The 13,819-nt window shown below is 42.5% G+C and overlaps 2 protein-coding genes across 2 annotated transcripts in view; one reads left to right on the forward strand and one right to left on the reverse strand.

Moving 5' to 3' along the window:
* LOC137655809 (glutamate receptor ionotropic, kainate 2-like) overlaps window positions 1-13,819 on the forward strand; it is a 360,856-nt gene that overhangs the window by 215,249 nt on the left and 131,788 nt on the right. The window lies entirely within an intron of this gene.
* Window positions 10,998-13,819, reverse strand: part of LOC137655759 (uncharacterized) — a 56,798-nt gene continuing 53,976 nt past the window's right edge. Inside the window, exon 2 of the mRNA XM_068389850.1 lies at window positions 10,998-13,169. Coding sequence (XP_068245951.1) covers window positions 11,240-13,169 — 1,930 coding nt within the window. The 3' untranslated portion in view covers window positions 10,998-11,239. The remainder of the gene's footprint in view (window positions 13,170-13,819) is intronic.

The following is a 13,819-nucleotide window of genomic DNA, read 5'->3' on the forward strand; positions in this document are numbered from 1 at the left end:
AAAGGGCTCATTAAAAGTAAACATTTCTGTAGAGGAAATGTCTTTCCTGACCTAAAGAAAATTTGAGGTAAAAACTTACCAACCTCATTTAATTCCACCTCGTTCAATCTCATAAAAACTACTTGTTCCAGCTCAAACACAAACACCCCACTATTTATATTGGGTATATTGTGTTTGGGGAAGCTGAACTAGCCATGATAATTTTAGTGAGGGATAACTACCGCACTCGCTAGTTAGCATGTGGGGGTGAGGTAGCCCGACTCACACACATAGGTTGAGTAACCGCTGTGCTTTCCTGGCTCGGTAGGTTGCTTTTTTTTTCTTTCCAGCTTGTGTGTGTGTGTGCAGTGTCCCATGTGTACTTTTCCTGGTCCCGAAGGCCGCACGAGCAGTACTTTCGTGTCCACCCTTGAGACGGACCCCCGCTTGCTGTGTCCGACTTGTCGTGGTCCCAGTGTTTATGGGGCGGCACCTATGATGACTAGGGAGTGGTCTGCCTCCCAGTTGGAGAGGTTCGGGTGAAGAAAGAGGAAGAAGTCCAAGTGTGATTATTCGCCTTCGGGGTCTTCCTCGAAGTTGAAGAAACACCAGTCTTCTTCTTCGACCCCCCCCCCAATCTCTTCCTGAAGCTGCTCCTCCGCTGGTTCTTTCCAAAGAACGGCTGAGTAGCAGTGCAGCCCTTGTTACTCTAGGTCAACCTTGTGGGGTAGGGGATGGTGTTGACTCTCCTAGTGCCTCGACCTCCCCTTCCCGCAGGGAGCGCCTGTAATATGTCTGATTTATCTTTTTGGCTATCACTGGGCGTTGGTGGCCTCCCCTCGAAGGAGGTCCTCTTTGACCTACTTCAGAGAGGAGCGGAGAGTAGCTTGTCATCTCCTTCCTCCTCGGAGGTTCCTCCTCCTGTGGGTGCAGGTGCTGCTTCCCATAAGTCAGATTTTTGGTTGTCAATTACCGACGTAGAGGATATTGCTGATCCACCAGGGGTGGTGGTAACTCATTTTTCTCAGTGTTTCCTCTGCGGGGGAAGACATCTCTCGTTCGCGAGAGAGAGCCGCCAAAGGGCAACGTCGGTTCAGAGATTCTTTTGCTCCTCCAGGGATGGAGTTTGAAGCGGTTACTGAACCTTGTTTCCTTCCCAGGGAAGACAGCTTTCAAGTTGATGCACTCTCCCTCGGGAGGAGCTTGCTGGACGTTCCTCTCCAGAGGTTTGCTGTTTAGAGAATTTTGTTACCCCTCTCCATCCTCAACGTTCTCTTCCTAGAGCTGTTATGAGACGTCTTTTCGAACCTCAGGGTTCTGGCCACGTTGATCCTCCAGGGTCTCTTGACCAACATGCTTTTGTTCTGTGTGAACAGGAGCCTTCGGACTTCCATTGCTGAGAGTATGTTAGCTCTCGCAACCCTCGACCTTCCGGTTCCCGTCACATTGAGCCATCGAGTTTTCGTGACTCCAGAGCACTATCGGGTCCTCACCACAATGAACCTTTAGGTTCTCGCAGCACGAAAACCCTGGGTTCCAGTTGCGCTGAGCTTTCGGGCTCTTGCAACGGTGATGACGTTGCACCGGTTGGCATTCGTTTCCCAAGTTACCTTGAAGCGCAGGTTTTACGTGACAGGGAGGTTTCGGTCTCCTTTTGTGGTGCTCATTTGGGACATTGCAACCTAGTTTACGTGGAGCTTTCGGGCTCTTGTGCCTCTCGCTATGCGGAACATTCCAGTTCTTGTAGCTTGGAAATCTCTGGCAAAAAACCTTGTTGCGTTTCCCGTTGCATGGGTCTCTGGATTGCGCAACCCTGGTTTCGTGGAGCCCTTGGGCTCTCGGACTGGACATTACATTGAGCCTTGGGGCTCTCGTAACAGGGAGACTTCGGTCCCCCGTCGCATGGACCCGAAGGTTTCACGCGACACTGGTTACCCGGTACCTTCGGGTGCTCGTAACTAATGTTACTTGAACTTTTTGGACCCTGTGACACCAGTCTTTCCGAGTCTGCGTGCTCTCTTCATAGAGAATCTTTGGATTCTCATTGCGCCAAACCTTCGGGCTCGTGTGACCTGTGTAAAGACGAGCCTTCAGGCTTTCGTTTCCCTGCGTGCCCTTTGGGGTCTCGTCGCTTGAGCCCTAGGATTCCACGCAGCGCGATTTCTGGAAGTTACCATCCCTCCTCAGGAATTGGTCTCACAATTACTAAAGGTCCTCGTCCCAATTGCCACTCAGGGTCGCGCGAATTGGTTTCACGCACCAATATAGCTCTCCACCCGGCCTTCCACCCTTTCCTTGTTCTCTCGCCTTGTCATGTGGAAGACCAGAGGCGCGAAACGTGAAAGCGTTGTGTGACAGAGCATTGTGTCCCGGTGTGGCAGCGTCGCATGACAGAGCTCCTCGTGTCTTAGCAGACACACGGAGAGATAGGTTGCACGAATTATTAACCTTATGAATACCATCTTTTCCAGTTCCAGAGGCTCCCTTGTCCCCGGATGAAATTCTATCTCCTTTTTTGGGTGCAGGAGGTTTCCCTTCCCAGGGTAAATCTCCTGCTAAGAGAGAGTCTCTTCAACCTCTCTGGCCTCCACCTGCCCTGAAGCAACTGTCGCCTACACGACAACAACCAGTTCCTCTCCTGATGCGAAGGCTTGTGCTGATCTTACCTTTAGGTAAGAAGACTAAGGTACATGTAGATGTACCTAAACATAGGGACGTTCGCCATTCTAAGGACCTGCCTCCCAGCTCATCGGAAGCCTGTGACCCCCATGGCTTATGGCATTGTTTAACATAATGCGGCAAGCTGTGACGGGGGTCAGTCCCTGCTCTCAGTCCTTAGGTAGCACTTCCAGGATTACCCTGTTGCCTCCTCTTGTCCCAAATTCCTCTCCCCGTGGTTGATCCCAGGGGGAACCTGAAGGACAATGTTACGGCGGTTCCTTCACGCAAGGAGGAGAACATCTTCGTTCCAAGCCTCCTTGTTTACGCTAGAGAATTACCTTTAGACCTTTACTGAAAGTCTTCTATTATTTGGTATTGGTTTAGGTTGGAAAGGCTTCCTAATTCTTAGCCTGCTGACTGCAAGCTTTGCAAAGCACTTAGTATACTTTGAGATGCACCCAAAATCCCCTCAACCTTGTGGTTTTTGGGTGAAACAACTGATAGACAGTCTTGATGCAGTTAGAACTAAGGTGCTTCCATTTAAGGTATCATCAATAGCCTCCATGGAAATTACCGGAGGTATCTTTCTGTAAATATTTTTTTTGGAGTTAACTAAATATGACTTACATAGAAGCCAGGTCTCTTTTTATGGAACATGTTACAGAACATAAGAAATCGACTTTTATATACACTGATTGCTCCAAATCCCATGCTGGCGTTGGATTTGGAGTATATAGTAGTACTTTTAATTGTAGAGGTGCACTTCCTCTAACAGCCTCCATATTTACGGCTGAACTATACAGCATACTAACTGCTATCGAGAAAAGTGTTACAAGACGAGGGCAATTTTACCAATTTTAGTGATGCAAGAAGTGACCTACAAGCTTTAGAAGTTTTCAATTTCAATAACCCTTTAGTTTTAAAGATTTTAGTGTGGCTTTTAATTATTGGTATGAAAGGTATAACAGTTTGATTTTGTTGGGTTACGGCATACGTAGGTGTGTCTGGAAATGAGAAGGCAGATTTACTGGCCAAGAATGCTGCAGCCGAGTTGCTACCAAGAAGGTATCCCATTCCTAGTAATGATTTTTTTTACCTAGCATTAAGAAATTGGTTTATGATAATTGGCAACAGCATGGGGATATTTGGGTTCCAAGTAAGCTGAAAGAAATAATGAATGTTATATCCCCTTGGAAATATAACGTGATGCCCCGAAAGTGGGAGACTACTCTCTGCTGTCTCCACATTGGTCACACGCGGTTGACACACAAGTTTCTGCTAAAGGGCCAACACCATCCATATTGCGACGACTGTTTGGTACCTTTAACAGTGAGGCATTTGTTGACCGAATGCCCCAATTATAATAACTTAAGATATAGTTACTGTATCTGTTTGAGGCTAGAGGTTAGGATGGAAGGTTCATCCTTGCCAAGATTCTTGGACATGATGTGTCCTACTATGTGAGAGGCATTTTTAGATTTATTTCAGAAGCAGGTCTTCTGAAAACTATTTAGCTTTTATAATGACATCTTAATTTTTATGGTTTTAATTGAATATTCTTTTATTTTTTATATATATAAATGATATCGACGTCAACGACCTTAGATGTCAGGATGCCAGAAAGCTTTAAATCAATCAGTCTCACTAACGGCTTGCTTCATTCCCGGCAAGAGGAATGTGCTCGCTGACAATCTGAGCAGAGCATCGCAGATAGTGGGTCTGAATGGTCTTTGGATCTCCTAGTAGCCAACAAAGTCCTGACATTGTGGGGTTTGCCGACTGTGGATCTGTTCACAATTGCCCTGAACTTGAGGCTCCCGTTATACTGTTCCCCAGTTCCAGAAGCGGTTGGACAACATTGACGTTTATGCATTCCCACCATTTTGTCTGATGAAAATACTACTCAACAAGACCAGAACATCGGCCAATCTTTCGATGACCCTCTTAGCGCCGCTATGGCATCACGGGGAATGGTTCCCGGACCTTCTACTGTTCCTGATAGAGCTGCCAAGAGAACTTCCTCCATGACACAATGTACAGACAACCACATGTCAATATTTACCTCAAGGCAGTAGCTTAGCTACGTCTTCACACCTGGAGACTATCCAGCATCTCTTCACTGAGGGATGATTTTCACAATAGTTTGCAAACAGGATGTCTGGATATCTGCGAAAGTCATCAGCCTCGGTCTACCTCGCGAAGTGGAACGTCCTCTGTGGTTGGTGTCGTGGAAAGGGTCTCGATCCACTCGATGAAACTATTCCAGCAGTAGCGAAGTTCCTCGTGTATTTGCGTGAAGAAATGTGCCTTTCGGTTTCAGCAGTTAGGATATTGCTCAACCTTGAGTCTCGCCCTTAAGCTGAAAGGAATGGACATTTCCTTATCGCTAGAACTTTCCCTCCTCATACGTAGGTATCAACTTGCCTGTCATCAGTCAGAAGTGAGACCTCCCCTATGGAACGTGGTTTGAGTTCTTCAGTCCCTAAAAGGACCTCTGTACAAACCATTACGCTAGGCAACAGATCGCCACCTAACTTGGAAGACGGTGTTCCTGCTCACCTTGGCCTTGGCTGAACAAGCTAGCGAACTTCATGATCTCCCAAATAATGTTGCCAATTCAAGGGGATTGTGAGAGGCAAGCTTCAGCTTCGTCCCGAAGTTTATTGCCAAGACTCATAATCCGGGTGTTTTGGATCCTAGATTCAACTCTTTCCGGATAACGAGTCTCCTCAATGTAACTGACGACTCAGATTATCTCTTACTATGCCCAGTAAGGTGTTTGAGGTGCTACCTCTAGAGAACAGCAGCAGCTCGGCCCAGAGTGCCCTCACTTTTCGTCAGCGTGGGTAAAAACAAGAGGAATATCATGAAAAACACAATCCCGGCATGTATTTGCAGGGTCATTGACTTAGCTCTGAATCCCGATCCTCCTCCATCACGTCATCCCAGAGCCCACAATGTCAGGGGCGTAGCTATGTCCCTGGCCTTCAAAAAGAACTACAGTAATCTGTGATGCAGGTATTGCATGCGGTCGTGTGGAAACGCCAAACTACTCTCACTGCCCACTTCCTGCAAGACATGACCCACAGGAACCTTGATACGTCCTCTATTAGTCCTGCGGTGGCTGCACAACAGCTAGTTGCGTACCTCAAGCTCCTCATTGGACAAGTAGCAGAAGGTTGAGGGCATTGGTTACCCGGGTCTTAGTCTAAATGATTGAAAAGGAATGTCTAGGTGTTTTCCTTTCTTCATCCTCCCCTCCCTAGGGAAAACCAGCATTCAAGGTCCTCTGCTCCAGTTGACCTCAAACCTCTGCAGGTAAACCATTGCTCCATTGTGTAACCTAGTATTGTCCCAATACTGTTGCGTCCTCATACCCTGGCGAGGTGGTGTTTGGAATGTCTCGGTCTCTTCAGTTATTTCCTACAAGACTCTGAATAACTTTTACCTTGATAGTCACATTGCTAGCATCTCATCACATGCAACTTGCATAGGCTGCAGACCATGCTTAGCAGATTTAGCGAGGTGTTAGGATCTGCTTATTTTTGCACAAACCTGCACAATAGTGAGTACCCCGGGTAAGGCCAAAAGCCATATTTTCAGGGACATCCACCCTCCTAATGGGTGAGTCACCCCTGTAAATAGTGTTGGTTTGTATTCCATTAACAGAACAAATGACAAATTTGGAAGTAATTTGTATTTTTCCTAGCAATGAAAACCTTAGCTATTTATACATTCTTGCCCAACAACCCTTTCCACTGTTGAAGTCCTACCTCCAAGCAAAGTAAATCTCAGTCACAGGTGTGTGGGTGAGAGGGGTAGCTAGCTATCCCCCCTATCCTCTGCTAACTAGGGGGATGGGTAGTTACCCACATTATATTCTAATGGCTTGTCCTTTTAGCTTCACCGAAAGTAATATCCCTATAAATAGCTAAGGTTTGTATTGTTTGGAAAAATACAAATTACTTTCAAATTTGTCATGTTGGAGTCCTTTGGCTTGAAGCATCCTGCTTTTCCAAATAGGGTTGTAGCATAGCAAGTAATAATGATAATACAGTAATGATAATGCTACTATGATTACATTGTTGTTCATCAGTGTAACTGAGTGGCTGGTTATCAGCAGTTAGAAAGGTTGTAGGGCTAGATAAGCTGTCTTCAAGTTCAGCATGTTAATTAGATGGGACTTGCCCTCCAGGGATCATAGTCCCAGCTTGAGATGTACCTTGAGATGGTCTCCCCACCCTCTCTTTAACACATTGATAATCAAAAGGAGATCTGGAGAGAAACACTAAGGGAAACCCCCATAGCAGATCTCATCACTCCGCCACCAGAGAAGATTGGATCTGGTATTTTGATTGACTGGAACTAGAGCTGGGCGGAATCTGCGGCTTGTAATCTGTGTATTTTTTATACACCACTGCAGCGATTGCAGGTGTAGGTGATTGTGCAGAGCAAGCTTTTCCAGTGAGGACATGGGACCTAGGAGCTGTAACCATTGCTCTGCTGGTACCTATACCCAAACAAAGGAAGGAATTGGATGCTTCCTTGAGCTGGGTTACCCTGTCTTTGGATTAATAGACTTTCCTGCTATCGTGTTCTTGTCCATGCCAAGGTGTATCATTTCTCCACATAGCAAAATGCTTGGACTTCTTCCAATTTGTTACAATGCCTAGATCGGTACAAAACAAGAGAAGTCTGTACTGATGATGACAAAGTTGGGACTCCAAGTCCATTAGCATTAGCCAGTCATCTAAATTCTTGATCAGAGGCATCCCGTTGGCATGAGCCCTTACTAACAGCAATGTGAATACCCAAGTGAATAGAGTAGCACTTTCTTTTCCTGGGGATAGGTAACAAAGACAGGCGCAAAGAGCGAGAACTAGCAAATGGTTGCTACCCTGTGGTGGTATAACTCCTAACACTACCAACCCACTGGCCAATGCCTACTTGCAGTCAATCAACACACTAAGTACTGCCTAATATTGGTTTAACTTGTTTCCTATCACAGTACAAGTATTTTGTAATTGAATGAAAATATTTAAGTAAGTGCACAGTTCATGTGTACACATGTACTTTATGTACTAGACATACTAAATCTACAGTATTGTACATAAAACTACAGTAGTCATTGGGACACTTATAACACCAAAACGCTGTTGTTTCTTTTAATATAACACCCATTGGTACTGCAATGTATATTACTGTAATATGTATACAGTACTATTACTACAGTACAGCTTAACTGCTGTACTGTAAGTGTTCGCTGTTTTCATTCAGACGACTCACACTGTTTGACAACTCACTGCATACATAGCATACATTTGCATAATAAAAGAGTACAATACATTATTTCACAGTATAATTAGTAAACAATACTATACATTACTGTAATACTGTACTGTACAATGATACCACATTCAAGATTAACTAAATGTACTTATTTTATACAAAGACCACTAACCATTTTCATACAGACGCAACTCCTGATGAATCGTCTCTTGTGTAATACTGTAGGGAATTACACATCTAGAGTCCATCATCCTGTAAATATAAACAATGTCCAGAAGTACTGTAAGTACTACTGTATATAAATACATCAGTTTTTTTTTTACATAAAAAATCGTATTCTGCTAATAAAACGAACAAAGTGGGAGATGCACACGCAAGGAGAGACAGTGTAAAACTGAGGCCAAGTCAGCATGAGATGGGATGTTGTGCTGGGCAGAGAGGTAAGTCGTGCGAAGCAAACGAGGTGAAAGGGTGTGCGGGCTGTTTAAAATAGTCGCTCCCTGAGAGAACTTCTCGCGAACTCGTGTATATGTGATTTTTTATTTGATAGGTTATACGGTTCTCTCTGTCGCGAACGAGCGAAATTGTGAAGAATGAAATCGCAAAAAGCAAGGGTGGACTGTACTTGAGGATCTGTAAGTGAGCATCACTGAGGTCAATGATCATGAAATTGTTCTTCCTTAGCACCTTTCTGACTGTGTGCAGGGCATTTCCTGCCTGAACTGACTATAATGGACCAACTTTTAGAGCTGAAACATCTATAACTGTTCTCGAATCCTTGGAGGTTCTTTTAACCAGAAAGAGGTGGTTGAAGAAGCTGGGAAAATTGTATTTGACCTCCTCCAGAGCAGCCTTTCCTTTTGCAGCATAGTTGTAACCAAAGACCAGAGTGCTAGGTCATTGAAGCTGTAATGAGGATTGGGGAGAACTGGTGAACAGGAGGTAGTATCTTAAACGTAGCATGTTTACTGTCCACTGCTCCACCCATGTAACTGCTATCTCATCCACTTCTTTGACAGGCATCCCTCCACTCAAGGTTGTTGAGCGTGGGAGTTGCTGGCATTAGCGTTATTGAGAGCTTTGTCAATCTTTTCCTTTGCAAACCTGGGTTCTGCCTCTTCGTTGAGGAAACGGCTGACTGGAATCAAAGGGCATGTGTGATGCCCATGTGGAAGTTTTGGAATTCTGCTTAATCTATTTCCTGCCTAAGGGCCAGTCTAAGAGCCTGCTTCGGATGGGGAGGTGATCCAAATATTGGAAGAAGAGGACTGTGGTCTTCTAAAGGTAGTCTCTCAATAGAGGAGGGAGTTCTGATTGGATTTCCTTCATTTGTCAACTGTTATCTCCACTTGATCCAGTGCGAACAGCAAAGTCCCTTTCCGTGACAAATTTCTTAAAGGACCTTATCAACTAGTTTAGGTACTGCATCTCGCTTGCACGCATCTTTGGAGTGTATCTATCAGGAATAACGGGGTGACAGTGTATCTAGCTATGTTAAGCCGAGCGCTTTCAAGAACCACACCTATCTTCATTAAGCCCTCGCGTGCTCTTGATCCAATAGAGTATCTTGCCCCCGAGAAGAAAGCACACCAGGGTAATAGGTGTTCATGAATCCTTATGATCAGACGGTCTCAACATGCATTTCGGTATGGGAGTGAGTCATACTGTATTTGTACACTTTGTTAGTGAGCTACTATTCTTGCGAAAGATGTTTCAGCTCCCCAGTATTGTGCGCAGGAGAGGGCTTCTTAGTTGTGGTAAAGAGGAACTCAAAGGTTCATTAGCACTTACTTGTGCACCAATGTTAAGTGTTCTGGTAATGAGGCTCTGGGTTACGTGCTGATCTTGAGTGCACTGTCCACAGACGACATCTGGGAAGGCAGCGGTATCCAAGAAGAATGAATGCGTGCTATACAGCTCCTTCAACCGAAGCAGGCGAGTAACGGTCCAACCCTTCACTCACTAGGAGACATGTTGTTCTCAAGGACGAGTAAGGGAAGGGGAGGATGCATGCAGCTCTGCAGTTAAGCAAGATCAAGTGATCATAATCAGGAGACAAATGGCAAGGTCTGTTTAGGGAAGGAGAGCCCATTCCTCCTTCCACAGAGCTCTCTGGGCAAAGTTCAAGGGGTTGGGAAGGAGCAGCCTGTTCCAAGGGTGGAATGTTAACCGGCGAGTTGAAAGCAGGCTCAAGGTCAACATCAAGCTAAGCCTTGACTCCGGTACGGCTAATCAGTGTGAATGCAAGACACTTTGGAGGGGGTTTCCTGCAAGCCTGAGAAACAACTAGAGGCATTGCGCAACATCATCTACTATCTTCAATAAACGACTCCCAGGGAAGAGCTCATCTGTTCCACAAGGAGAAATGGAAGAATCTTCTGACCTCAAGATTCATCTAGCGGTTAATTTGGCACCACTCTTCCCGAGCCTGCCTCCAGAAGAGGTCAACAGGGAAGGGCTGGAAGGCAGAGTACCAGTAGTGGAAGGGATAGTCTTAGCCGACTTCTTTTACCTCGGGGACGTACCCGAGGGCAAAGAGTCTCACTTTGCCACCTTCTGCCTGTTACTGAGAGGATGACTACTCCCTACATTCATTACAGGAGGACTCCTGGTGGCAAATGTGCCCCCTGCAGCAAGGGCACAATTAATGAGGATCAACCTCTTTACTACTAATAAAGGTGCTGTATTATCCTGACATCCCTTGACAAGGGTACATATAGTCACCTTTAGCATACAGCAGAAGTATGCACATGCACAACTGGAGAAAAAAGAAAAAATGTTTTAGAAGCTTAAGTTTCGTGGACGCTGATAGCATGTAAATGTTAGTTAGCGGCAAGAATCATAGTGATTGTTCAACGGACTGACAGAAGGGGTTGGGCTTTCGCGCAGCCAACAACTGACTAACACTATGTTATAAGTTTTTGGCTGCAGAGTTCCAGCTGCATTTGAATCAATTCTGATACTAAAGGATGAAGCTTTGTATTCGTGTAGTAACAATTAAGTGTTTAGTCAGGTAAAAAAAAGCCAAGGAAACTGATTGGTTGTTAAATTACCAATATTTAATGTAACTTCTGCTGTATTATTTTATTTGTACATATTTCTATGGTAAATCCATTGGAGATATATTTGAATTATTTACATTTTATTAACAATTCACGTGTCCTAGTGAAATTTTTTATTTTATTTACTATATTCATATTCTTATATGAAACTTTATAGTTTTGAATTTATGTAAACTATTGTAGAAAATCCACACTAATATAATCTCAAAATATGTGACCCCACTTCAGTCTGGTTTTCATTTACTGTTTTATTTTTCAGACAGAACCCAAATCTTATGAAAAATACTAAAGTTATACTCTAAAGGCAAAGGACCAAAATTTACAAAAGAAATCTCCATTTTCTCTTTGTTGACAATATTCCGCCAAAAGGCATTTGCTCTGACATTATTTTGAAGAAATTCAACAAACTTTTGGGCTCCAGATTTTGAGAGTTTATATATTATGATGTTATTAAAGCTTTGTCCTAATTTATTTATAAGCTTTGCAGCTTTTTGTACCTCATCATCAAGCAAGTTATGTAAGTGTAAGTCAACAGTTATGTTTTTGAAAGCAGGTGTGGTATGCCTGATGTTTGTTAAGCCATAATCCTTAAATGTAAATGCAAGTTCTATTCTAGCAATATTTTTGTATTTGCGTACATGATAGTATATAGCATATAGTGATTCACGTGATGATACTTTTAATTGCAATTCTCTACAGTTCTTCTTGAAATTGTCTGAATCAAGTAATTTGCATCCTTTTAAGCTTAGATGACCAGAAAACCCAAAGATGGAAAATATTGAAGTTTTTCCACATATGATCTCAATAAATACATCTGATTTGTCAACAATTTCTGTTTGCCGAAAATGATAATCCAAATAAAGTTGAATCGCTATCCTTGATTTAGATTTAGCTATTGTATGTAGAAGATCTATTACTGTCGAATTCTCTGGATTATTATCTAATTTGATTATAGCCTCTCTTGGTTGTTTATGTTTTATGAGACAAGTAGCTGCTTTAATGTTTTTGTCACTAATGAACCAACATTCAGGAATTACATTACCTATGATATGAAGAAATGACTCGTTGTAGTTAGCATTGCGAACAACCTCAAACCATTTTGGAGTAGCATTTTCTGTATCAATTTTGGATTCAAATAGCTGTATTAGATTACTAACTTGGATCTCATCAAGTGAATCCTGTAAAATAGACACCATATGAAGCAGTATTTCATAAGGATACTTTATGTTTTTTTCAGTTGTGCATTCTTGTTTTCTGTCTGTAGTTGATGTGAAAACATGAGCTGCATATATAGCAGCTAAATAATACTGTTGTGTTGAGTGCAAAAATTGGTAATTCCCTTGGTCACTGCAAGTAAGAAATTCAGAGAGGCACAGTGTAGAAGGTATTTGTAATTCATCACTCTTCATTTTCAGCTTTTCAAGTTTTGCATTAGTAATAATCAGTATATGATTAGCTGTTGTAAGATCATAAGCAGTTTCACAAAAATAATTAAACCATGTTTTAACCTTTCTGAATGCATCTCCCACAGTGACCATCTCTCTTGTCAATTTCTCGGCAAGGGATTTGACCTGAGACACTGCCAGAATTTCATATAACTCAGTAAGACTAAAGTCCTCAAATGGTTTTTTGTCAGTCTTGTTCCAAAATTTCATTGCTATACCAAGTTTTAAGGGATTTTGTAACTCAAGTTGTATATTTTGATCAAGCATAACAAAATCGGATGTAAACCTATCTATATCTGAAGGATTCGTATAATTTTGAAGAGAGGTTCTCAAGGACTGGAAGAGGTCTTTTGGGTTTACCCCACAGAGTGTAACTTCAGTGTATTCATGTTGTTGAAGATTTTTTGTTATGCTGTAAATAAACTCTGGTCTGGATGCCAGTAAAAACGTGTGGCAGGAATTGCTATCCATTAGTAACTTGTGGATAAGATCAGTTGCTTCTTTTGTTGCCTCCTCAAGTCCATCTATAATCCATAGTATTTTGAGATCTTGTAGTAACTCTGGAATCTTGTAGGGGTCACAGTATTTCATGGTATCTGGCAATAAATCCTGTCGAAGTAGCATTATCAAATCCCGTGTCCAGACGTCTCTACATTTAAAGAGTAGTATTAGTTCATATTCTTGAAGGTTTTGGATTCTTTCTTTATCTGCAGTCCATTGACAGTCCAAGTACCTGTAAATATATACAGTAGATGCAAGTTAATATCCAATTATTGTATAGTGTTTGTTATTAAAGAACTAAAGCTAAAACTCAAATAGATCTTGTTATTGCTATCATGCATTTGTAATGCATGTACAACAAGCAACACACATAAATACAGTAATGGAGTAAGCCTATGCCCTATCTGCATTTTCTTCTACACTAACCGCCATCGTGCTCCATGTCGAAAAGTCATTGAAGTAACAAGATAATTTCTACTCCTATCATTCTCTTGTTTATTGTCTATTTTTTATGCCAATTTCAACCTTTTTGACAAAAAACTTTAAATTTATACATGCAATTGTTTTAGTTCCTTCAAAATAGTGAGAAATCAAAAGTGACAGTGTAAGTTACAAAAATATTACTCAGAAGAGTAACCTAAGAGTGGCAATATATTATAGTTATCAAAGGGTTACGTGGGTTACTAAAAATGGTTCAATAATTAAAATTATTATTTTCATAAAACATGAAATATTGATTTGTTCTGGCACCAAATACAAACATGTTCTGTAACTGGTATACAAACCTACGATAATTATAGGGGTATTACTTTCGTCGAAAGGACAAGCCATTAAAATTTAGTGAGGGTTAACTACCCATCCCGCTAGTTAGGGGGGGATAGG

Source organism: Palaemon carinicauda, chromosome 1, assembly GCF_036898095.1.
Source record: "Palaemon carinicauda isolate YSFRI2023 chromosome 1, ASM3689809v2, whole genome shotgun sequence".
NCBI lineage: Eukaryota > Metazoa > Arthropoda > Malacostraca > Decapoda > Palaemonidae > Palaemon > Palaemon carinicauda.